Here is a 26,991-nt window from a genome sequence, read left to right on the forward strand (position 1 = left end):
TGGTTATCAGTGGTAGAAGCAATTGCCGTAACGTGGCCACCTGAACGACGGGTGGGGTTTCAAATCTGAGTTGCACTCTTGAGTGAAAAGTGGTTTCCATTTCTAAATATAGAGGAAATGGTTCGGCTTCACTTCCAGGGATCCTCCTTAAGAGAAGCAACAAGAGGGTGGTGGGAGGGGCGTGGGTCTTTAAAGGGTGGAGCCTGCAGTCATATATAGCTCTGACAGTGACGGTGTGCAGCGAGTCTTGACCAGAGCGCATGCTGTGTGCGGCAAGAGACAGTAAGAGCTGAGGATACACGGCAACAGACCTTTATACAGCGCCCGGAGTGACAGCATCATCAGCTAGGCGCTCCGAGCCCGGGATACAAAGTACTGGTGTACTGCACAGCCAGGGAGTGCGGCAGAGCCTTAGAAGCACAGCACCGACAGCGGACATGGAGCTGTCCGATTTGGCACTATACGAAACCCCCTCGGACAGGCTGGACGCCTGGATCGCCGAGTGCCTGCTGCCCGACGAGGAGTTCCGCCAGCAGATCCGAGAGGCCACCCGCAGGATTGTGGAGTTCCTGAAAACGGGCTGCTTCCGGGATGCCACTGTCCACAAGGTGGTCAAGGTGAGAGGTGGTGGGGGGCAATGGCAGCGTTGGGATTCACAAGTGTCTCAGACTCCCAAATGGACTCGCCCACCCTGTCTTGCAATTCCTCGCCAGCCACGTGACTTACCTGCCACAGTTCCACTTCAGTGCACTGCCGGCAACACTACACAAAAGACTTCACTATTACGCGCGGCGCAAAAGGCATATTTAATTATACAGGTTTGTCCAGACATGTCCCACCTGCCCTAATGCGAGTAAATGTCTTTGGCTATGCTATTTCGCCATGGTGTGCAGCAGCGTGGCTGCGCAGCACTGGGGCGTAGCGATCAATGGAGCAGCAGGTGCAGTGCACCGGGGCCCAGAGGTGGGAGGGGGCTCAACAACAGCCCTGCCCCTGAGAGTGCCCCAAAGTAACCTCGCTGAAGGTCCGAATGTGGACGAGCATTAAATTTCCCTTTGTGTCAAACCTGTGCGTTCAAAGCCAGAGGTCAAATGTCAGTCTAGCCTTCCAAGAACGCTCCGCTTATGCTGCTAAAATGGAGGCCAGTGTTTACTGTTCCCTTCTTTCTGGAAAGGGTGAGGATTCGGTGAACTATGTGAAAACCGTACTGGTGTGAAAATAATTTGTTTTCTTCGACACAAAACACAAATTAAGAACTTAAACATGAACGGTACAAATATTTACCAAATAAATAAAGAGAAATGCACTCATCAAGGTTTTTTCCTAATTTTAAAGATTGATGGAAACCAAGATTTTAATAGGGTCACCACAAAATCAACACACTTTACTTAAGTGATACGCAAATGAAAACTACTCGCTGAAACCCAATTTCCGCACATTATATTTGTGCATTATATAGTTTTATCAGTAAAATTGTACGTCTGTGCACATGTAATGGTCATATCAATGTAAGATATGCGGTCTCTAAATGACTGTGGCTGCCACACCACGCTTTAGTAATATATTTGCAACAGCTTGCTCCTAAACCCATTGGTGTATAATGTAGTGGTCGGAAATAAAATATGAATGACACAACAGACCAATGGATGAAAACACCTTGTTGAAAGCCCCTATAAGTATATTACATATGTAATTTTCTAAATGAAAAGGTCTCGGCTAACAGGAGGCATAAACATATCTCCTCAAAAACCTGGGGCCTCAAGAGTGTGGGAGAACCGCTAACAGCCATCTAGATGCGCAGACTTTCTTTAACTCTTAACAAACTCATCCACACCTAAACTAATCAGTCCCTGGCCCTATGTCAGCTGCAAGCACCACTCTTCCAAAAGGCCCAATGGTAAGACATTGTTGCTTCCCCTCTCCTCAGGCCCCCATTGGGCGAGCCTGCTCCAATCACAATAGACTCCGTCCTTCTCAGAGTCTTGCAGCTCACCTGCACCAGCCACCCCTTCATCTGGCTGGTGTGATTAGTGGCCAACTCAGCCCTCATGAGACCACATTAAGGTGTCTTCATTCTCCGACCCAAGAAAAACCTTCCCTCAAGGCATTTTCCTGACCCACCACTGCCTTCTCACTCTTCCTATCCTACCCCTGTGATAGATTTAACAAATGGCAAATCTCATCGCTGCAAACAAGCCACCGCAATCCTCACCTCCAGAAGGTAGTACTTGAGGCCCAAAAAGGTAAAATGGTACAAATTATAGTCCCCAAATTTCGTGCCATTGAATTGAATTATTGGAGTGCCCTCATTGGTACAAAACCACTGCAGTTCCCTGGTGGCTTTCTTCTGTGCTTTATTTTTTGCCGCCAGTTTCACCGTTTCCTACTATATTCTTCTCAGAACTAGTTTACTCCAGATAAGGGCATCGATGTCATTTGGAGGTAGTCAGGGGTCGCAGCTGTGACCTCTAGCTTGCTTCCTGCTCCTGGGAAAAAGGGGGTGGTGATGGACAGAGTTTCTGAATGATGCAGAATACTCTTACCAAGTCAAGAGATCATGGTTTTAATCCATCACCGTTTTTTAGCTCACTGCACCATCCCAGCCCAGAACCTGGCTATATGCAAATTAGTCTGTACCTGTCCCAGTGCATGATGGGAACAGGGCAAACCAAACTACCAAGCCAATTCTTATACTGGGAAGGAAACAAGCTTCCGGGGACCGGTTTCTGGCATCACAGCCTTCGTCGGCCCGGCTTGCCTGAATCCTGATGGTGCAATGCCCAAGGGACTCACGTCTGAGCATACCCTCCCACACTGAGTGTGGATAAAATCGATTTGGGAAAAAGGGGGTGGTGATGGACAGAGTTTCTGAATGATGCAGAATACTCTTACCAAGTCAAGAGATCATGGTTTTAATCCATCACCGTTTTTTAGCTCACTGCACCATCCCAGCTCAGAACCTGGCTATATGCAAATTAGTCTGTACCTGTCCCAGTGCATGATGGGAACAGGGCAAACCAAACTACCAAGCCAATTCTTATACTGGGAAGGAAACAAGCTTCCGGGGACCGGTTTCTGGCATCACAGCCTTCGTCGGCCCGGCTTGCCTGAATCCTGATGGTGCAATGCCCAAGGGACTCACGTCTGAGCATACCCTCCCACACTGAGTGTGGATAAAATCGATTTGGGAAAAAGGGGGTGGTGATGGACAGAGTTTCTGAATGATGCAGAATACTCTTACCAAGTCAAGAGATCATGGTTTTAATCCATCACCGTTTTTTAGCTCACTGCACCATCCCAGCTCAGAACCTGGCTATATGCAAATTAGTCTGTACCTGTCCCAGTGCATGATGGGAACAGGGCAAACCAAACTACCAAGCCAATTCTTATACTGGGAAGGAAACAAGCTTCCGGGGACCGGTTTCTGGCATCACAGCCTTCGTCGGCCCGGCTTGCCTGAATCCTGATGGTGCCATGCCCAAGGGACTCACGTCTGAGCATACCCTCCCACACTGAGTGTGGATAAAATCGATTTGGGAAAAAGGGGGTGGTGATGGACAGAGTTTCTGAATGATGCAGAATACTCTTACCAAGTCAAGAGATCATGGTTTTAATCCATCACCGTTTTTTAGCTCACTGCACCATCCCAGCTCAGAACCTGGCTATATGCAAATTAGTCTGTACCTGTCCCAGTGCATGATGGGAACAGGGCAAACCAAACTACCAAGCCAATTCTTATACTGGGAAGGAAACAAGCTTCCGGGGACCGGTTTCTGGCATCACAGCCTTCGTCGGCCCGGCTTGCCTGAATCCTGATGGTGCAATGCCCAAGGGACTCACGTCTGAGCATACCCTCCCACACTGAGTGTGGATAAAATCGATTTGGGAAAAAGGGGGTGGTGATGGACAGAGTTTCTGAATGATGCAGAATACTCTTACCAAGTCAAGAGATCATGGTTTTAATCCATCACCGTTTTTTAGCTCACTGCACCATCCCAGCTCAGAACCTGGCTATATGCAAATTAGTCTGTACCTGTCCCAGTGCATGATGGGAACAGGGCAAACCAAACTACCAAGCCAATTCTTATACTGGGAAGGAAACAAGCTTCCGGGGACCGGTTTCTGGCATCACAGCCTTCGTCGGCCCGGCTTGCCTGAATCCTGATGGTGCAATGCCCAAGGGACTCACGTCTGAGCATACCCTCCCACACTGAGTGTGGATAAAATCGATTTGGGAAAAAGGGGGTGGTGATGGACAGAGTTTCTGAATGATGCAGAATACTCTTACCAAGTCAAGAGATCATGGTTTTAATCCATCACCGTTTTTTAGCTCACTGCACCATCCCAGCTGCGACCTCTAGCTTGCTCCCTGCTACACCTGGCACTCCCTTTGCGACCCCTGTCCTCAGAGGAGGCAAAACTTTTCCCTCCGAGGCCAGGGGTCGCACAGGAAGTGCCAGGAGTAGCAGGGAGCAAGCTAGAGGTCGCAGCTGCGACCCATGTCTACCTCCAAATGATATCCATGGATAAGGGGGAAGTAGTTGCACTGATGGTGGTAAAAAAGGACATGGCTAAGGAACTAAGAAGACCATTAGGATTGACAATGCAGCACCCCTTCCGGCCTCATATAATCCTTGCTACAATCAAATCTTCATCCATCCTTGTTACTTATCTCCTTTGACAAAAACCCCACCTCCATCACTTCTCCAGTTCTGGATGAATGAGGGTTCACTTTGAAGACCCAACTCCCCAGTCGTTATCATCAAAACTCTCAACACTTAAAAAGCTAGACAATTCCATCCCATTACTATGTACTAAAACAGAACCCCCAAAATTGCACTGTCCCCTACCCTCCTAAACCGGCCTGCCTTGGATATCCTAAGCCATATCTTAATTGCCTCCCCATCGCACCAAACCTCCTCCCTTTGTAGACCCTCTCTCCTTTCCATCTTAACATTTTCACCATCCTAAAAGTGTACCAATAAAACTTTCACCTGTGGAAAACATATGTTTCCCAAAGAACCCACTATCTCTCTTGAAATTTCCACTGTGACTGGATGACATCACCTCTTCTCCTTCCCCTTCTCCCCAGCCGACTCCTCCGACACCCTGTAACCCATTTGCCTTGCTGAAGATTCATCGGCAATTTTCATAAAAAGTCCTTCAAGCCCACCTTTCCCAGAGGCGTCATCAGTGACAAATTCTCATACTACAATGTGTAATTTACCACGACATTCCTTCTCCGCTCTTCGCTTATCCCTAACTTCAGCCTTTGACCGCATTTGAAAATAAATCTTAATGTAACTTAGCCTAGTAAATGAAGCCAGGTATCCCTTAAGCAAATGGAACACCCTGACCCCTCTCTTTCACATTTCCTCTGGATTTGCAGTCTTTGTATTGCTGCTTGCCCATGGCATCAGCCCACAGAATCTCTGTCACTGCAAATGAGATGAGGCATCCAAAATATTGTTATCAGTTCCTGTAGCAGATCTGTACTGTTGCTCATGAACAACAGCACATTGGAGATGTTAGCAGTCTAGCTGCTGTCTCGAAGAGGAACTTCTGGGAAGGGGAGGAGGCGGAAAGTTGGGCAGTAAAAGGGAGAGGAAAAGCCAGACTGGCGAGGAGCTGGCCGGCTCCTCACACTGGGGTACATGTATGTGCCAGGAATGCATAAATAAAGACAGTTGCCACAAATAACCCTCGCGTTGTGTCTAGGAAGATGGTACCCAACACGATCTGGCCCTAAAAATGCTGTTGTATGTCAGAAACACTGAGCAAAAATTGTCTGCAACCTTTCATCTTATCATCCTTCTCCTATTGGCCAATAAGTGATCCACCGCAGCCTCATAGTCTACGCTGAAAGTCATATTCTTGTTTGTCAACTCATTACCATCCAACCCCCAGAAAGAAAAAAGAAAAATTGTAAAACTCCTACCTTCCCTCAGTCGTTGTTCTGGTCGCTGCTTTTCATATCACCTACCCCATCAAAGAAGACCCCAGCAAATGCCATGTCTGAAACAAATTGCACCCAGCACTCTGCTCCTCCATCGACCACATAGTCACCCCATTACATTTTATCACAAAGCCGGTCTAGGCTCCTGGGCCTGCCCTCACTCCCACGTTCTGCCTTAACCGATGATGTAACATCATTGTCCCTGGCATTGCAAAGCCCAGGCACCTACAAAAAGCTTGACCTGCCAAAGAACCCCGCAGACAAAACAGTGTTCCAACAGCACCAGAATTCCTCATTGGTCTTCATCTAGCTTTTTTTTTGCCTTGACATCAAATAACCGCCAAAATCAAAACCTGGCAGAGGGTCCTCCGGGGTCTCACCAGACCTTTATCGGTACCCCTCAACTCTCTAACCCCCCTCCATTCATCCTGTGCCCACTTCATTGTTAGCTCGTTCTCTGACCCCTTTCTCCATAAATCATAAATAAAATATATTTATTTCAAGCATTAAACTTGAGTGCATTGAAAGTGGCAATATGGATGCTTATTAATTAGAGAGAATACAACTATATCTACTGAGTTATTTAACCATTCTAAATAGATCCCAATTTTATGTTTAAGGCTTTTATTACTTCCCAGAAAGGAACTAACACAGTGGGAAAAAAATAATAGATCTTCAAACTCCTGTAAACTGTAATAATTTTAAGGAGAGTCGTACATGTTTAATATACATTTGTCCAAGTCTATATCTTTTGAAGCTCATTTTTTGGAATAGTGCACCGGAATGGCTACAGAAGCCTTATCTCACTCTACTTCCAGGGAGGGGTTCATTTAATATTTGGATTATCCTTGCAACATGTGTTCAGTTGGTATGAAGTGGGCCATGGGTCAGAGAAGACTGTGATCAACACTTCTTGATTTTCTGCACTAATAGACGGTCAATACATTATGGAATGATGCTTTAGCACATTAGTGAGACATGAGATTCTGGATGAAATATTCCTCTCTGAGTATTGGACGGAACAACAATATCTAAAGCATAAAATGCATAGTATGAACTGTCTGTATTGATAAAGGATGTGATTAGCATGTTTGATAATAACGGGATTAAACTGTCTATATTATGACTATAAAGATCATTAATGAGATGTAAACTTACTTTTATTTCTTTTTATTTTAATATTTTAAATTGGTAAAGATAATATTGTAATGGTTTTTATTTAACTTGTCAATAAAATATTAATAATATTGTTATTACTTATTCTTTTATTGTTATTATTCCTTATTCTGTCCACATATGAAAGCAGCATTGTCAGAGCTGCACAGAATGTTTGCACACACACACACACATCCCTTCTTTCTGTGAGAAAATAATGGTCTTAGGGACTGTGGACTGTGAAGACCTTGAAATTTGGATTATTAGGTGAATTTCCTTTCAGTAACTGACGGTAAAACCTAGCCACTATAGGAGGAAATATGCTGCAAAATGAATTATTTAGTCCATTTAAAAAAAAATAATGTTATATTGATGATGATGGTGTTGTGGTACCATAACACAGATGGCACCTTCCTGCCTAGCAAGGTTGAATCATACCTGTAAATCAAGCACAGAAAGAGTTAAGCAGCCAGATATGAGCATATATGCTCCACAGAACAATATTTGATGAAAAACAAATGACTGAGCTAGGGATTACCCTAAAGAGAGCATGGGGGAGGAGTTTTTGAAAAACAATGGGGTGGGAGTTTTATTTACTTTTCATTTTAAAGGGCAAGCATGATTGTCTCTCTTGGTTGAGGCTTGTGCCTAGGTAGGTAATGGCCATGATTAACCTGTTGGGCTCTAGCTCTTGCAGAAATCACTCATTTTCTCATGTTTGTCCAGGGTGGATCCTCCGGGAAGGGTACAGCCCTGAAGAATGGCTCAGATGCGGACTTGGTGGTCTTCCTAAGCTGCTTCACCAGTTTCAAAGACCAGACGGAGGAGCGTGGTGACGTCATTGAAGAAATCCACGTAATGCTGAACAAGTGTCGGCAAAGTATTGCCTATGACATAGAAATCGAAGAACCGAAAGAGAAATATGACCCCGAGGGTCAACTGCTCCAGCCACGCTCACTGTCCTTCACCATCCAGTCGCGGAAAGTGATGGAGTCCATATCTGTTGATGTTCTTCCGGCATATAATGCTTTAGGTGAGTACATCAGTCATGGGATCTACTGGGTAGAATGTAGAAGCTCTACCAGATGACAGGAAACGAAAGGGGATTGGCTTGCGAGAGAAGAATAAGGATTTGGCTGTTTTAGAAGCTCGGGATAGGAAAAAACAGATCTGCTCAAAACTTGTGGAAGGCACAACATTTTCCATTTCACATTATAAATCTGGATTGAGGACAACCCTTTAATATTTGAGGAAGAAAGGAGTAAAATGCCATTGCCTGGATACAAATAGAGCAGGGCAATATGCCATATCCTGCATGAACATTCTAGGCTGATCACCTGTGAAGGTAAATGCTGATTTATAATTATTTGTCAAAATAATGGTGGTAGTTCATGTGGGTGCTATTAGATTTCTCAGTGCGCTCAATGCCGCCCCCAGCAAACAAACAATCTCTCTCTCTCTCACAAAAGAAAAAGTAGCTCACCATTGTGGATCCACGAATGACTCGGATTTCTCCCTTTCTGATCTTTCCTGCAGGTTGTCTATCTACTGATGTGAAGCCAGACCCTGAGGTCTATGTTTCACTCATTAAGGCTAGAGGTGGACCCGGTGAATTCTCTCCCTGCTTCACGGAACTGCAAAGGAACTTTGTGAAGCGTCGCCCAGGGAAGCTGAAGAACCTGATTCGCCTGGTGAAGCACTGGTACAAGGAGGTAAGACAATAATTAATACCTATGACAGCGTCTTCCTCTTCCTCATTTCAGTCCTCGCTATCGAGGCATGTTTGACTTCAACAGACAGGGATTCCAAGTTCCAATCATGTAGATTATAAACAACAACTCTATTGCACTTTGTTTAATAGGTACCACCTCCCCTTCAGCACATCTTGCTTGCTTTCTGTTGAAAAAACAATCTCGGGTCTTGGCTGTAACGGCAGCAAGGCCTAGCCTAATAATAACAACAAACCTAAAGAGCTGCCAATGCTGTCCATTATTTAACAGTTAAATTCATAGTGTAATGATTGAAACATTAACACTGATGACTTTTATTGTCAGATTGAATCAAAAATAAATTGAGATCATGAAAATCACATAGTACTACAGTAAACCACGAACCTAAAACTCATCTTAAAGTGCTATACATCAATTGTTTTAGTGTGCAAATTTTAGCTTTTTTTAGAAAGACACAGAAAAAAGACACTTTCTATTTACAACAAACATTAACACAACATCACTCATACCCATTCGTACAAATCATATCTACACAAACAATATTGATTCATAATACATCAAGAGGGCCATCAGAAGAATTTAACACAGTTGAAAAAAAGAGAGACACTATTTGATTTTGAGTGAAATGATTGGCCTCAAAAAGTAAGGTCGACGCGTTTCAGATCTCTTTTCTTGGAGAGATCCTCATCAGGACCAATGGTAGGCTGAAATCAAACGAGAAAGTAAATTAACTAAACGACCCTAACCAATGGATGTCAGCGTATTATAGCCTCTACGTTTATTTCTTACCTGCATGAATGCAGACACAACCAACAAATGGTAGTATTTCCAAATTAGACCTGAAAGATAACGACATAGACACTCAGCTAGCAACCTAATTTTCCAGTCATTGTCAGTTTTAACCCAACAAGCACAAATGTCAGTAACCAGTAGTACCGTCTTACTTGTGGTGTCTTGGTGGTTCGTGGACCCGACTATGGGCAAAGAATAGGAGGATTCTAAAGTGGGAGAAGAGCGCTGTTTTAGAATCAGAACAAACTTAGTTGCGCTGCTTTACAAGTGTGAGGGACTGAATTTGTACAAGGCATACCTTAGAACGTAGCGTTTCGTCTATCGAGCTGGGAGTGGCCGGTATTTTTATTCATTTGGCTTTAGGTTCTTTCTGTGTGGAAAAAATTGGTGGCCATGTCAAAAAAGTATTCCCACGGATGGATGCATGTGCATCGATACTATGACTCTCCTCTTACAGACACACAGGTCTCTTACCTTTGGATAATGGTGTCCGAAGTGTTCTATTGCTCACTGCCCTGGAAGCGTCGGCGTCTTCCTGGTGTACGGCTTCATTGACGATGTTTAAATCTCGCGGTTTATTCCAGTGCCTCTGGGAAATGTAGTTTCACATTGCGTTGCCTCTGGGAAATGTAGTTTTCCATTGCGTTAGCGAGCGTGTGTAAAAACAAACTTTATTGAAATGCTGATATTTTTTGCGGACAATGGTGTGTCCTAAGTGAGAATATGTTTTTCACATTGTATTAATGCTGAATTTAAAGAATAATGCGCATTTGTATCTCGAGGTGAAACTCGATCCATTATATGGTCAGCTCATAGTATTTCTTTGTCGAGAGGCAGATACTAGTGCTTTATGTCTAAATTTTGGAAACCTTTTTAAGACACGTAGACTTTTCTTCCCCGAGTGGAGGCTGCATAGACGGCCTTCGTTGGAAATACGTAACCACTTTCTTTAGTGAATCCTTTAGTAGACTTCTGCTGAGAATGGAAAGCGAAGGCTTGTGTAAATCAGCTGCTTTTTAAACTGACAGGTGCTCGTAAGGGTGTAAAGTAAATACATTCAGACTGGACTTGGCAGGTGTTCACAAGTTGTAAATTTCAGATAGTTCGTTCAGTCCATCCAGAGATGTATTGAATTTGACAATAAGCATTGCTTCCCGTCTTAGTAGTTTGGAATCTAGGTCGCCTCCCCTCATGTCTTGTTCTACTTTAGAAATTACAGTCCATTTAATGTCTTTTTCTGTGTGACCGTGGGCCAACCAGTGGTTGACTAATGGTGCGTTCTGGACATTTTTTCGTACTCTGGACTTATGCTGTTGAATTCTTTGTTTGATTTCTTGATTGGTTTTCCCAATATATAGCTTGTTACATGGGCAGACTATCCCATACACAACATACTTGGATTTGCAGTTTGAAAATTTATCATGTTTCCAATAGGTTCCTTTATGTGTGAAAAGAACCCCTTCCATGGTAGATTCACAACTGATACAAGAGCCACATTTGTGATGTCCTTGTATAGGTGGCAAATTTAGAAAACTTCTCATCGTCATGTTTTGAGGTTTAGGAAGGGCGGCTCGGACTAGCTGGTTGGCAATACTTTGATCTTTTTTGAAAGCAAAGAGAGGAATCTCCTGAAGTGTTGGATCTAGATTCTTCACTAAATGCCAGTTTTGATTTATAGTCTTTTTGAGCCAATTGGAAGAAGGGCAAAAAGTAGAAACGCAGACAATCCTGTCTGTTTTTGTTTTGTCTTTTCTTTGAAGTAATGAATCACGTGGGGTCCACCATGCTCGCTTGATTGCTTTTTTCAAAAGTTTTTTGGGATAACCTCGAACTAGGAGGTTGTTTTTGAGAGTCTCAGCATGGGCAAAATATTCATCTTTGAAAGATTCTTGCGCATAAGAAGAAATTGCTCTTTCAAAGATGAATATTTTGCCCATGCTGAGACTCTCAAAAACAACCTCCTAGTTCGAGGTTATCCCAAAAAACTTTTGAAAAAAGCAATCAAGCGAGCATGGTGGACCCCACGTCCATTGATAAATTTTCAAACTGCAAATCCAAGTATGTTGTGTATGGGATAGTCTGCCCATGTAACAAGCTATATATTGGGAAAACCAATCAAGAAATCAAACAAAGAATTCAACAGCATAAGTCCAGAGTACGAAAAAATGTCCAGAACGCACCATTAGTCAACCACTGGTTGGCCCACGGTCACACAGAAAAAGACATTAAATGGACTGTAATTTCTAAAGTAGAACAAGACATGAGGGGAGGCGACCTAGATTCCAAACTACTAAGACGGGAAGCAATGCTTATTGTCAAATTCAATACATCTCTGGATGGACTGAACGAACTATCTGAAATTTACAACTTGTGAACACCTGCCAAGTCCAGTCTGAATGTATTTACTTTACACCCTTACGAGCACCTGTCAGTTTAAAAAGCAGCTGATTTACACAAGCCTTCGCTTTCCATTCTCAGCAGAAGTCTACTAAAGGATTCACTAAAGAAAGTGGTTACGTATTTCCAACGAAGGCCGTCTATGCAGCCTCCACTCGGGGAAGAAAAGTCTACGTGTCTTAAAAAGGTTTCCAAAATTTAGACATAAAGCACTAGTATCTGCCTCTCGACAAAGAAATACTATGAGCTGACCATATAATGGATCGAGTTTCACCTCGAGATACAAATGCGCATTATTCTTTAAATTCAGCATTAATACAATGTGAAAAACATATTCTCACTTAGGACACACCATTGTCCGCAAAAAATATCAGCATTTCAATAAAGTTTGTTTTTACACACGCTCGCTAACGCAATGGAAAACTACATTTCCCAGAGGCAACGCAATGTGAAACTACATTTCCCAGAGGCACTAGAATAAACCGCGAGATTTAAACATCGTCAATGAAGCCGTACACCAGGAAGACGCCGACGCTTCCAGGGCAGTGAGCAATAGAACACTTCGGACACCATTATCCAAAGGTAAGAGACCTGTGTGTCTGTAAGAGGAGAGTCATAGTATCGATGCACATGCATCCATCCGTGGGAATACTTTTTTGACATGGCCACCAATTTTTTCCACACAGAAAGAACCTAAAGCCAAATGAATAAAAATACCGGCCACTCCCAGCTCGATAGACGAAACGCTACGTTCTAAGGTATGCCTTGTACAAATTCAGTCCCTCACACTTGTAAAGCAGCGCAACTAAGTTTGTTCTGATTCTAAAACAGCGCTCTTCTCCCACTTTAGAATCCTCCTATTCTTTGCCCATAGTCGGGTCCACGAACCACCAAGACACCACAAGTAAGACGGTACTACTGGTTACTGACATTTGTGCTTGTTGGGTTAAAACTGACAATGACTGGAAAATTAGGTTGCTAGCTGAGTGTCTATGTCGTTATCTTTCAGGTCTAATTTGGAAATACTACCATTTGTTGGTTGTGTCTGCATTCATGCAGGTAAGAAATAAACGTAGAGGCTATAATACGCTGACATCCATTGGTTAGGGTCGTTTAGTTAATTTACTTTCTCGTTTGATTTCAGCCTACCATTGGTCCTGATGAGGATCTCTCCAAGAAAAGAGATCTGAAACGCGTCGACCTTACTTTTTGAGGCCCATCATTTCACTCAAAATCAAATAGTGTCTCTCTTTTTTTCAACTGTGTTAAATTCTTCTGATGGCCCTCTTGATGTATTATGAATCAATATTGTTTGTGTAGATATGATTTGTACGAATGGGCATGAGTGATGTTGTGTTAATGTTTGTTGTAAATAGAAAGTGTCTTTTTTCTGTGTCTTTCTAAAAAAAGCTAAAATTTGCACACTAAAACAATTGATGTATAGCACTTTAAGATGAGTTTTAGGTTCGTGGTTTACTGTAGTACTATGTGATTTTCATGATCTCAATTTATTTTTGATTCAATCTGACAATAAAAGTCATCGGTGTTAATGTTTCAATCATTACACTATGAATTTAACTGTTAAATAATGGACAGCATTGGCAGCTCTTTAGGTTTGTTGCTTTCTGTTGAGGCAGGCAGTACCCCAGAAAGAAGGGCCAGCTCAAACATACCTTGGTGTTTGTTTTACTGATTACTCCTTTGTTGGCTGTGAGGTTGAGTAAACGTTGTTTGACCTTATAGAGTAATGCCTAGTCCGGTGGAGGCTAATTGGTCAGCTCCCTCAGTGTGGTTGCTTCTGAAGGCGATTCAGTATGAATTCTGGGGCAAAGCTTTATGCTGCCTGTGTCGTCCAACAGCTCCATTCGGTAGGGACATGAAACCGCACAGGAATGCAGAAGCTCAGCGTTTCCAGTGAGGCAGACTCTAGAGTGTCAAATAAATGTGGAGCTGTCACCACATGTATTTAAGTCCTTAATTACAAGTGAACCAGAGAGTCATGAGGGATCTTGTACACATGTTTTATTACACAAGCAATGGCCCCTAGATATAATTGATCGATGATACTTTCAGCCAAGTGGTTATTTTTTTAAGACAATCAAAAACACTTTTCAAAAGATCATAGACAACAGCACAATGGATGTTGGTCAAAATCATGTTTGGTTTTCTCTCATAGGTGACACACATGGGTGACAATAGTCATCAAAGTCTGTATCTAAAAACATGAATAGCATGTCTTGTTAATAATTTGTAAACAATGTGGATAGGGTCAGGGATAAAAGTCAATGTTTCGATCCCTTAACTAATAGCGGGATCATCATCAGGATTCTTTACATGACAGAGCCCAAGAGCGTGCTAGAATAAACAAAAGACAGGAAAGGTGAGTAAGAACATATATTGAGAACATTTCAAGATAATGTAAGGTACAAAATCCATGAGGAGGTACTTACATGTGAATATGGGTCTTTACAGAATTGGGAAAACTAGAAAAGTAAAAGAATATGTAAAGCTTCAGTGGGTGCCACAGAGATGGAGTAGTGGAAATATTGCAAAGTCGGACTGTGGCTCACCCCTGAAAATGAATGCACGTAGTATCTGCACATAAGGTAGAAAGGAGTCTTGGAATGCAACTGCAAGCCGACTGAGAGTAAGAGGTGGTTCCCTGGTTGTGATTTCATGTAGAATCATGGGTGAATTACATTCTATGGAAATGGAATCCAGTTTCCCACAGCTGTTCCCTGGCCCAAGGAAGGAACTGAGCTGGTGGATGGATTCTTCTCATATGGGCGTTCCTCTTGCTCCTACAGAATGGACAGTGATGACTATAAATGCCAGTGATTGGGGCTAGGGAGCTCTGATGGAATCACAGTCTATCCATAGCAAATGGTCTCTTTTGAAGAAATTACTTTTCTAAAATAGGAAGGAGTTAGATGCAGCTTGATTAGCACTAATGGGGTTTCCTTCTTTTCTGATGGGCAAATCTATGTTGATCAGAACAGACACTGTGCCTACCATTCCTATATATGCAGATAAAAAGGAACTCATTTCCTGTCTTTGAACACGATTGCTACAATGATTTTTGTGAAGCTGATATCTCTTTCTGCAATTCACATTCTGGAGTTCAGAATGTGTTAGCAGACACCCTAAGCAGAAAGTTGCCTCCTTACCAAGCCTTGTCTCAGTCCTCACAGTTTCATAACCCTGCCAGGAGTGGAGCACTGCAGTCATAGATCTCTTTGCCAATCAAAAGGATGTTTTTCTCCCAGGATTTTTTTTCAAGGATGATGCAGGAGAATCGTTGCAGGATAGCTGTTGTCTTCAAATCCTTGGTTCCATAGTCTTTTGTTTGCCTGTCACCCACTTCCTCTGATTTCGAAGAACCTGTTGAAGATCAGGAAAAAGAAGGCTTCAGTAGACTTCCTCTGCTAGTAAAAAGGAACATTTGTCCACAGAAGGGATTTCCAACTTGTCGTAATTTCTAGAGCTACTCCAGACTTGTCCATCAGGACGGCCTGAAGGATCAACATGTAGGATTACAGAGGAAAGGGTTTTCAAGAGATAGCTTTAGCGGTTTAAGCTTTCAGGAGATAGCTTACTATAAGCATTGGGATTAGTTTAAAGCCTGTTGTGGGTTCAGGGATATAGTTCCTTTAAGGAGTGATAATGTTAATATGCTTTCTTTTCTCCAGAAGGGATTTCATATAGACTTCACCATCCCAACCTTTAGGGTTTAGTGGTCTGACATTAAGGCCTTAAAGAGAACCTGAGCTGGAGTGCAATATTGCGAATCCTTTGCTCTTTGAATCTTAAGAATTTTTCCTTAGCCTATCCTGTTACTACATCCCAGTTGTCCTCTCAGGATTGCTCTTTGGTGTTAGATGCGCTGCAAAGATCACCCTTTGAAGTCTTGGGGAACATTGATGTTATAGCACTCACTCTCACTCGGAAGACTCCTTTTTATCTGGTAGCCATCAGATCAGCCGAAAGGTTGGGGCAATTATGCTCGCTATCTTTCATGCATCCTCTTTTAAGGATTTTTCTACGTAGGATACTTTTGAAGCAGATCCTTCTTTTCTGCCCAAAGTCGCTTTCGCCATATCATTTACATACCAGTCATTCCATTACTCTGAGTCCAGTATTCCCTTTTTCTGTCATAACATAACATTCTCCCTCCCAAGGATGGTCAGCCGGGCCACACTGGTTATGGAGTGAGGGATTAATACAGTTTTTCTATTCTAGCTTGTTAAATACAGGATGTGCTTGGGGTAGGTGGTGCCTATAACTCCTGGTGCAAAAGCGTAGTCATTTTTTCTTTTGCTGGGATTGGACTTTGGAATCTCTGTCTGTTGGAGGTGGACATTTCTCATTACTGAGAGCTAAAACTAGGAACGTTGGATACTGAAAATACTGGTAATTAGTGTAAGTATTGAATTGTGTGTGCCACAAAGTGAATCACTCTTGGAGCATAAACCATAATGGGTATAGGGTAGGGGTAAATTTGTATCGGTATGCCAGGGAAATCAGTCTTCATGCTGCCCCAAATGTCAAACCTCTGTCTTGAGAGACAGAGCTCAGACTTACTCATTCCTTGGCCTCTACCTGTGAGAAGCACATCTACAGAATAAAGCCTGTGTTCGCTCACACTGTAGGTAAACATCAAGTTTGAGGGGTTCCGTAAACGTAAGGTCCTTGCTTCTTCAGTCCCCACTGCCTCCCATGAATCAATAGGAGTGCAGCTCAGTTGCTAGGATTGTTCACTCACCGGCCTCTCACTGGGGGGATTGCCCATTCCCCGTCTTAAGAAGCATTCCCATCGGGATGCGTAGTGGTGAGTCTTTCAACTACACTGGATGACTGACTTCCTTGCTAGTTAGGATTTGAGTCTCTATTCAAACTTAGTGTCTCCAGTTGAACACCTGCATGGCTTTAAAGATGCATTTATAAATGGTTCCATGGACTAACGCAGAGTCTTTTTTCTTGCAGTATGTTAAGAGCAAGTATAAGGGGTTTTCCCTGCCACCTAAGTATGCCCTGGAGCTGCTGACCATCTACGCATGGGAGAAGGGCAGTGCAGCTGATGACTTCTGCACCGAAGAAGGCTTCTGCACCGTCCTGGAGCTGCTGTGCAAGTACCAGAAACTCTGCATCTACTGGACCACAAACTATGACTTTAAGAACCCAGTTGTGGGCAAATTTGTGAGGAAGCAGCTGAAGAAGCCGAGGTGAATCAACCGTTCACATATGCAAATATGTATTTCATTACTTCTCACTTCTTATATGTGAATACATCTGTTGATTGGCTGACTCACTCCTTATATGTGTGCCGGTCCTATCAGTGTAACCTTTCTCTTTTCTCCTTTTTTTACACCCTCATTCACCCATTTTTTCCTTTTATCACCTTTAGTTCCACATTACCCCTGCTTTCCCCTCCCTTATTTCCCATCTTTACCCTATTTATCCACTTTTTTCATGTTTTTCAATCCTTCTTCCCTTGTTTCTTACCATTTATCTCTATTTTTGCTTATCAGTTTTTCTCTTTCTTTCCATCTCAATTGTTGTTGATCCCAAGCAAGGGACCGCGTTTCCTGGCAAAGAACTATTGAAGTATAACTCAAGCTTTCAATTGAGATGTGTTCATCACTGTGTAAACTTCCATTGCTTGTATGGCTTCGTCAATTTTGTTTACTATTGTCTGTGCCTGTGTGTTTCTTCAAGTCTACCACTGCCTTTTTCTTAGTTCCAGCCTCTTTATATTCCTTTCTGTCTGAGAAAGCGGCGAGGATATCCCTTTCTCCAACAATTAATGGTTTCCTTTGCGGTTCCTTTTCAGACCTGTAATTTTGGACCCAGCAGACCCGACTGGAATCGTGGGCCATGAGGCCTCCTGGGACCTTGTGGCTCAAGAGGCAGAAGCCTGTCTGCAGGAAAGCTGCTGCCAGAACTGTGAGGGGGAAATCGAAGGATGGGATGTGAAGGTAAGCTTACTCCATTGCCTAACCAGCACCTCAGAAAAGGAAAAAAAACATCTCTGATGAGGCAACCTTCACATATTCCATGCAGTTAGTGGCCCTTTTACCCACCTGTTATCAACCACCTTCCCACACAGCCAAAGCTGTTTCATACCACCCCACACATATAGATCTATTCTCCCATCTCATGCCCCCTCCAGCATTCGAACAATATCCAATATGTTCATCTTTACGTGCCTTTGCCTGCCTCACACGAATCCGAAACATTAATACCGGCCCTTGCAGCCTCCAGAATAGTTCCCACTCATCTGGCATTCATGACCACTTCCAGATGCAGCAAGGATTTCACACCCACTTACCCTCACAACCGCACTCTTACACCTTTGTTAAAAACTTCCAAGCAGTCACATCCCGCGTGAACGAGACAGAGGTTTCCCGTGGAAACCAGGGTCTCTTTTATGACAGTTTTGGTACATTCCAGTTACCTCCAGGAAAATGTTCCACCTCTCGCTTCCGGTGATCAGAACATGCAAATTTAAAGCATACAGACCCAAATCAGAAAGCAAAGGGGGTATATACTGCCTTTCAATCCCACATCGTTTTTGCAGAACCACAGAATTCATGCAACTTATGGTAAAACTGAAAATACACAGATGTCATACCTTTTCCGAGTCCACCCTCTGAGCCATCTGCCTCTCATCTTCGCCTGTAACTGGATCTGGGGCCCAATGTTTCTATTATTTACCGGTTATTTCTTTACTCTGACTTCTGCAGGAACCACAGGTAGCAGGCTCACCCCACCCCACCCCACACACCATCAAAAGAAACAGGGTCAGAGCGGCAGAAATACCAACTTAGAAGGAAGCAACCCTACACAGAAAAGTAGTCACCTCCAGCTAACAGCTTGGGGGCAGGAAATACTAAACTGGTACAAGCCAAGCTCGACATGGAGGAGGGCCCTGTCCCAGCCGAAAAACAATTTCCACACCAAATAAAGACTGGGGAGGCAAGGAAGGACAGCAGTGTGGACAGGAAGGTGGAGCCTGCACCCCAAAATACCTATTTCAGAGATCAGAGTAAGACCACCCCTTCTCCCATGAGTAAAAAATTAATTTGTGACCAAAACAGAACAGGCTGAATGCAGTCCCAGGCACACAAGGAGCACAGGGGGTGGCCTACCGCAAACACCTACCCCAGACAAAGTGGGGTGAGGAACCAGCGATCTAGTAAACATCTCAATCAAGGATCGTAACTCCAACCCCGGCAAGGAGTTATGGAAGGTAGGCCAGAAATTGTAATCGGTACCACTCAAAACCCCTTTAAGACCAACAAGGCAACACACAGTCTACACACGCATCTGTGAAATAGTGCACATATTCCACATGTCAAGCAGGGTGCACAGGAGTACAATAATTGAGGACAAGGTAGTGATGGAATTAGGTCGCACATCTATTCCCTAGTCGCTAGAACAGTATTTCAAGGTGCCCATCCGGATAGAGAAGCATCCCACTACCTAGGATGTGAAAGTCCACTAGGCCCAGGGTGCACAGGAGGTAGCCCAAAACCAGACCGCACGCTAGCAGAAGAGTCTGGGGGGCACTGAGCTCAGCAGGGTGCCAGACAAGGGCAGTTAAAACACTAGAACCCGTACCACACAGCCCCGTACAAGGAGGCCGAAGCACATGGCTGAGGCACACCGCGCCTAAACAAGAAGCACATGATAGTGAGATGAGACACATCCCACAAGCCTCAACCCCAGCAGGGAGCAGAGGTAAAGCCCACCCAGCCCACACTAGTGAAAGAAGAGAAAGCACTCATTTGTCATTAAGGGAAGGGGGCTCAGCCACCTAGAGCAGTTACACCCTGCCCCTAACCCAACAGAGAGCACACAAGGGATGGCCCACAGCTTTGGGGGGGGGGTAGGGGCATCAATACTCATTTACACAAAGCCACAAAACTATTAAGAGCAAATTCAGGACCAACCTCAAACCCAGCTGGGAGCCGGTGAAGACCAGGGAACACCACAAGACCCCCGCAAACAAGACCACAAGAAAGGAGAACACAGTCTTGTAACAAGAGGTGATGAGACAGGGAAAAAAGAGCAATATCCTACACATCCCATACCTGGCAGGGAGCATAGTGGGACGCTTAAGCCCAGTCAGTATCCTAGGGGGTCAATTTACCTGTCCACTCACAAAGTCGTCTCTGGCACTGAACATTGAGGAGGGTCATCTGAGGGCATCCAAGTAGCCTCTTTGCCTGGAAAAGGAGGGGTTATCCACATCTATACCAGAGGCCCACAGCAACATCAACAAGCATTTGCAATGCAATAGGTCTCGCATTTATGGAAGTTTAAGCTATTGGCATTGTAAATGACAATGCCTTTTAGTTATGTTTTAAAAACAAAAACAAAATAAAATTGCAATGTCAATAGCTTAAACTTGCGTAAATGCGAGACCCATTGAATTGCAAATACTTGTTTACCGTAAGTTATTGCTAAACACAGCACCCCCCCTGAGGTCAGCGCCCCCCTCTCCAGGTCAGCGCCCAGTGCGGTAGCACCAGTCACACCGACCTAAAGCCAGTTACTCTATTGAACAATCAGAGCGAGGAATGAGCGGTAGTATGAGCACCACAGTACACTGCCGAGTGGAAGCTTTAACCCAGGTTCTTACCAGCCACAGTGCTTTGCTTGTGTTACCTTTCACACACAATGTGCTTCACCGCGGTTTTCTCAACTGCCTGAGACTTCACACACACGCCACTTCACACTCCACCTGAAACAAAGAAAATTATGCACCTCTTCTCGTCTTTATGTTACAGTAGTTGCATGTATTATGTTGTTACATGTGAAGTATGTCACTTCCCACATGGGTAGGTCTTCTCTGCATAAGTACTGTAGTACATAAATAATTAAATGTAAAAATAAATAAAGTAATGACTCCCCAGAGGCTTCAAACATCTTTTACATGAAATGGACGTGTTTTTTTTCTAAAATGGCACTGGAGATGCCATTTTCACAGCCCACGCTAAATGACCCACTGCCATTTTCACAGCCCACGCTAAATGACCCACTGCCTGATGAATGGCAATCTTAAAGGCAGCAGCAAGATTATAGGAGCAAGAAGGGCAGTGGCATCACACTCATATTGAAAGAGCTCCACAAGTGCCCGGCCAAAACAAAAATCCCTTTAAAGACCTGCAGCAGAAACAACAAAGCCCTGCATCTCCAGCAGCAAATGACCTGTCTAATGCAACACACACAAGAAGTAAATCTTGCTCCCTTATTGATATTTTGGAAATGGAAGTGCAGAAATCCTTATCCAGGTGGCTTCATGCCATACATCCTCTAATAGGAAATGCACTAACACATATTGTAAGACTGAACCACAACATTGTCAGCTTTAAGAAGGACACCCCAAACTTCTTCACTCCGTACTGTTGCACTCAAATAAAAGAAAAAAGGAAGTGAGAACAGAGACAACTCAGTGAGGATAAATGTCAGTACACCAAAAGGTCTGGGGTAGCAGTAGTGACACCACACAGAGGGGCATATTTACAAGCCGCTAAATCTCGCAAATGCGAGACCTAATGCATTGCAAATGCTTGTTTTGGTAGGCACGGAGTGATTAAGTGATTTGCCCAGAATCACAGGAAGCTGAGCCAACGCCAAGGCTCGAACCCAGTTCTCCAGCTCCAAATTCTCGGAATCTCTTATTTCAAGCAGCTCTCTTCTATTATTTTTTTGCAGAGATATGTAGCCCGAACTCGACCCGAAGGTATCATAAATCGCTTTACATGAGCACCAGTTACCTTTGGGTCGAGTTCTGCACTAAAGAAAACCGGAGTATTAGCTTTGACAACGGTTGCAAATTGCATTAGATAAATAAGCAACAACTGTGACTTCGTCGTATATAATTTTGAAAATGTTTCAGTTCTGGTTCGTGAGGTTGTGGCGTACGTCTAGACTGCCGACTGAGATGAGAGAGCAGGATCGAGCCTGACGTTGACAACATCCTGTGATTCAAAACATTAATATGTCATCATGTACCTGGTGTTCATGTAAAGCACTCCACGTTTGCGCTACATAAAACTTAAAAACTAGTTTATTTTAAGTTACATCGAACGCAGTGACGGATGGTACTTTTGCAGAATTACGTTTTTTTTTCATACTACGTGGGTAGGCAGGCTTACAGATAATGGTGAAACCCTATCGCTGACTGGAGGGCAGACACAGGCATATGTGATGCCTCACGTATGTAAACCGTAAGAAGAAAAACATGCAGGACACACAGAGATATCCCCACACATTATTACAAACACCACAATGAAGTGTCACCTCAGCACCCTTATTCACAAGCTCACCTCCACCCGACTCTCGGCTCAGCACACTCTTTGCCTGAGGTTGCCAACTCTGTTCCAGGAGAGCGTCATGAGACTTTGGTGGATAGAGAACGGGATTAGAGGTGTAAGGGGTCTGCAGAGAGGCCTCTCGAGCAATGGACTGCCGGCGCTGCACAGGAGACATTCATTCGCCCGTCGCCAGGCTCTTAGAGGGGTCCTTAGGAAGTTCGAGGGGGTGGGGGGCAGTGTTTTGTTTCTGTGTACAGTTTGTCGCATGCCCCGGGAATGTTTATGGGCTTGCAGTAAGTAGTGTCGGCGGAGCCTTGGCTTAGAAGCACGTGATGTGTTTTTTTCCCCTTTCTAATGCGCCGTACTGAAAGAAGGCGCATAGCTGTTGTATCCCTCTAAAATGTGTAATCTTGTTTTGAGTGCTGTTGCCGAGTGCAGATTCGCTGTATTTCCAACATGCCCGTCTCCTCCATAGCAGCACTCCTGAACTAAATATACATGAAGTGTGTGGTGCAGAGATTTAAAAGCGAAAGCACAACGTCAATGAAGTGGGCACCGTGCTGAGCTACGAAAACACTGCACAGTGAAACCAAACAAGGAGCGACGGGCGGGTGTCACTGGGTAGGGGTGGGGGGGGTGGGGTGGGCACACAGGGCGGTTGGCGGTGGGGGGGGGGGCAACGACGGTAGGGAGGATGACACATGATGTGCATCGAGCACTGCCACAAGCATCAAGCAATGCAAAAACACAACAAGCATTGGCCACAGGCGCGCCTCGCGCTTACAGTTTAAAAAAACAAGAAAAACAAGCATTCGGCCGCGCGGCCGAAAACGAAAGTAATAGCGATCGCGATCCAAGCGAAAGTGATCACGATCGCTTGGACGGGAGAGCTGTGTGGCAAGCACGCCAGTGGTGCGCGCGCAGCAGTGATTGGCGGCTGCGCGCGTGCACGTTCACGTGCACTGTAGCTTTAGGCCACGGCAGCACTTTGAAAAGCTCAGTTATAAAATGTCTCTTCGAGCCTTTGGCTCGCGAGACCTAAAAAGGGCAACCACCACCCCAGTCCCAAATCCATCAGGAAGCCACTGAAGCCTGGGAAATACAAGCAAGGTAATGCAATTGCCACCCCACCGTCTCCAGCAAGCCAGCAGGTAGGCTTGATGTACACACTGCCAGAAGTACCTAAGCCACAAACCCTGTAGGAGTGCAGGCAGCTAGCAAAAGCAGGAAGAGATTCAGAGCAGAACAAACTGCTATCCACAAGGAGAAATGCCACTAGAACAGTATCCACAAGGTAAGCGAGCAATCCCATTCAGAGACAGGAAGCACAAGGTGATTATCTCTTAGAGGAGACAGATAAAGGAGGTTTCTGGGTACAGGATATTATTTTTAGAAACACCTAGGGGGTGCTGAGTTTACACTTTTTGTTTTTAGAGGGTGCCTGTCTCTAGAGTGTGGTCACACTTCCTGACCCAAGGACTGCAACAAAGTGATAAGAGGATAACCCTCTATGAGCCAATGCTACACCGCCCTCCTCTAACCATAGTCACAGCCATGCACAAGTTGAGACTGCTCTTATTATAAGCTTGCAATGTGGAATCTGTATCTTTGTACATGCTTTAGGCATCTTCTTTTTGTTTTAACCACCCCTCCTGAAAGGATAAGTAAGATTACATTTAACATGAGAAGCGTCAAGTGCCAGAGTACCTAGATGCCTTGGTCGTGCCTTGAGTCTTTCGCTATCGGCTGATGTTTGCGATGATCAATGATGTTAATAGGTGACACTCAAGGAAAAATTAATACATCTGGCTACCTTTACAGGAACTTCTCTGAAAATCCTAACCTTGCTGTAGTCCACATTTTGCTGTTGTATACAAATGGACCACATTTCTTGTCCACATGGATTTTGTTAATCAGTTCTTATTCCTTCTTCAGCCAGCAGTACGATTTCCTTGGTTCCCAACTGCACCTCAAGAGAAGCAGATCTTTGTGAGAAACCCTGATGGCAGAACCCACACCTACCATGTCCAAGGCAGACTGTCTGTGCAGGACCTGAAGATGAAGATCGAGGAGCGTGTGAATATCCCGGTGGATCAACAACGTTTGACCTACAGTGACCGAGAGCTGGAAGACCACAACACCCTGGGACACTACAGGATCCCCAATGAGGCCACCCTTTTCCTGTTACTGAGACTGCGGGGTGGGTGAAATTCTAATAACAGCACACGGGAAACCACCTGAATCCAGTATTGGGATGGGGACACCAAAGTGACCATAAAGGAATGGGAGAACCTTAGGAGGACAGCACACGAGATGGAGAACGTGTAGGGACAGAAAGGGGATGTAATAGACAAGAGTCCAGTGGCAGTAGAACCCTAGAGTGAGAGCGCAGGGGCAAGATAAAACCGAGAGTGACGGTTCAGCGGAGGGAGAGACTAGAATGTCTTCAAGACAACAGAAGAAGCATACAGTAACTGTAGAGGGGAGGTGAACTCTAGCGTGACATCCAGGCAAAGGAACCCTGTAATGATCATGCAGGTGAAAGAGACACTTGAAGTGAAAGCACCAAAAAGCTGGACCTAGAGTGACCGCAGGAGGGGGAGAACACTTTAGTGGCAGCACGGGGTTAGAAAAAACTCACAACTGGCAGCACAGTGTTAGGGGAACCCTTAAAAATATATGGCTCAGGGGTGCAATATCTTTAGAGTGACAGCCCAGGCATAGGACAGCCTTGAATGAAAGCACAAGGGGGAGGAAGAACCCTGCAGCGAGAGCACTGGGACAGAAAAGCAGAGTGATAGCACAGAGAAGAAAGAAAGACAATCTTCAGTAATAGCACAAGAGTGACAATGGGAGAGCCTTAGTGGTTCAGAAGAACCATGGGGTGACAGAGCAGGGTCTGTAGGAACCTAGGGTGACAAGACACAGGTGGACTAACCCCGAGAGGCACTCTGGGTGAGAAGCACAGTAGAGCGAAAGCACAGGGAAGGAGAATCGTAGAGTGACAGCACAGAGGTCAGGGAATCAAGAGTAGAAGCATAAGAGTAGGAGAACCATAATGTCACTGATTGCTGATATTGGGGTGGAATGACCTTAGAGAGTAACCTCAGAGCTGCGGGAAAGCAAATTCACCACACATGGGCTGGAGAGCCGCCTCCATAGTGACAGTACACAGCAATGAGAAGCAGAGACTTCTGAAACACAGTGACGGTAGAGGCAGAAGAAACCTTGAGTGACAGTGCCGTGCAGGAAATTTCCAATGGTGATCTCACCGGTAAGACGTCAGGGGGACAGTAGGTCTTTAGAGCAGAAGAGTGTGGAACCAGACCCCATACTGGAAACATGTGTGGAAGAAATCTGATTCAGTACATGATGGTGATGGATGTAAACTGCCTGAGAGCATATATATTGTAATATTTTAAATATTATTATATTTTAAATAAATTTATATAATTAACTGAAATATAGATTTGTTTCAATATGTCTGCTTTTTTCTACTGGTTTCGTCAGCTATATTCATCAAAAGGCACAAATCTCCCTTCTTACAACCTGCAACTATTTTGCCCCTCTAACATTTATGCTAGCCTTATGTAGGGCAGCGAACCAAGCGGCTAGCGGGCCATGGGAGTGGGTGTATCTCCGGGATGAAGTAGCACCGGAGAGAATAAATCAGGTGCTAGGCTCAGGGTCAATAAGGAAGGCTTCAGTTCACAAAAACCTGGACAGTGAGTGAGTCAAGAGCTATTTTGACTTTGGCCTTCCACCAATAATTACATATTCTTTATAACGGCTGCAAGTGAAACGAGCATTGTCAAAGCCAATCGGTCTTGCCTTTATAATGCAAGCACTGAGCTCTTGGCTTTCCCAATATTTTCCTCTAAAGTATTGTTAAAAATTAACATAAAAAAAATATCAAAATACTGGAGGAAAATCAAACCCATGTCATGACATCATACAACTCTACACTGAATTCAATGTTTTCAAGCTTCTTAAATGATATGGTTTATATCGCAAATACTTCTCACTGTGTAGATAGTGTACATATTTAAAAAAGAAAAAGGAAGTCTTAGAATGTAAAGCAAAACACTTGCCAAGACCTAGATTACTTTCCATAAGATTCAGTCATTTGGTCGTATGAAGTAGTTCAAGGAACAGATTTATGGATCTCCAGGAGAAGTGTCATGGTAAGGACACCTGGCTTTGATGCAAGCTGAGTGAGTGCAGCAAATGGCACTTCTTCCAGTGCCATAAAAGCCTTTGTTTGCCAAAGCTTGTGCTTTCTTGCAATGTGTGAAATGCAGGAAATAAAAGGCATACCCCGGCAAAAATATTCTTTGTGCTCTATATTTACAGACAAGATGGGAGAGGTTTGGAGTACCAAAGAGCATGTGGGCTGGGATGGGAGAGCAGATATTTAATTGGGAAAGCGGGACAGGAGGGTGAGAGTAAGAAAACACATACATTCACACAGAATGCTCAATGAAAAAGAAAGTAGTTCCCTCAATGTGAGCAGTGGAAGATTACAAGTCAATCAAATCAGAATATGCTGCAAGGGAGAGACAAACACAAAAAGAGGAAAGAGAGCCATCGAATAAGAAGCCGGCAAATTAAAGTTCCAATAAGCCTACCGTAAGTTCAC

At 44.2% G+C, this 26,991-nt stretch overlaps 1 protein-coding gene across 1 annotated transcript; it reads left to right on the forward strand.

The window, feature by feature from the left end:
- Positions 1–242: 242 nt before the first annotated feature.
- Positions 243–25,341, forward strand: LOC146784006 (2'-5'-oligoadenylate synthase 1-like). Its single transcript, XM_085636037.1, has 6 exons — positions 243–617; positions 7,838–8,144; positions 8,648–8,823; positions 17,014–17,252; positions 17,861–18,005; positions 24,288–25,341. Exons 1-6 carry the CDS (start codon positions 438–440, stop codon positions 24,558–24,560), a joined length of 1,320 nt encoding a protein of 439 aa, XP_085492163.1. The 5' UTR covers positions 243–437; the 3' UTR covers positions 24,561–25,341.
- Positions 25,342–26,991: the final 1,650 nt, after the last annotated feature.

Source organism: Triturus cristatus, chromosome 11 (assembly GCF_964204655.1).
Source record: "Triturus cristatus chromosome 11, aTriCri1.1, whole genome shotgun sequence".
Taxonomy (NCBI): domain Eukaryota; kingdom Metazoa; phylum Chordata; class Amphibia; order Caudata; family Salamandridae; genus Triturus; species Triturus cristatus.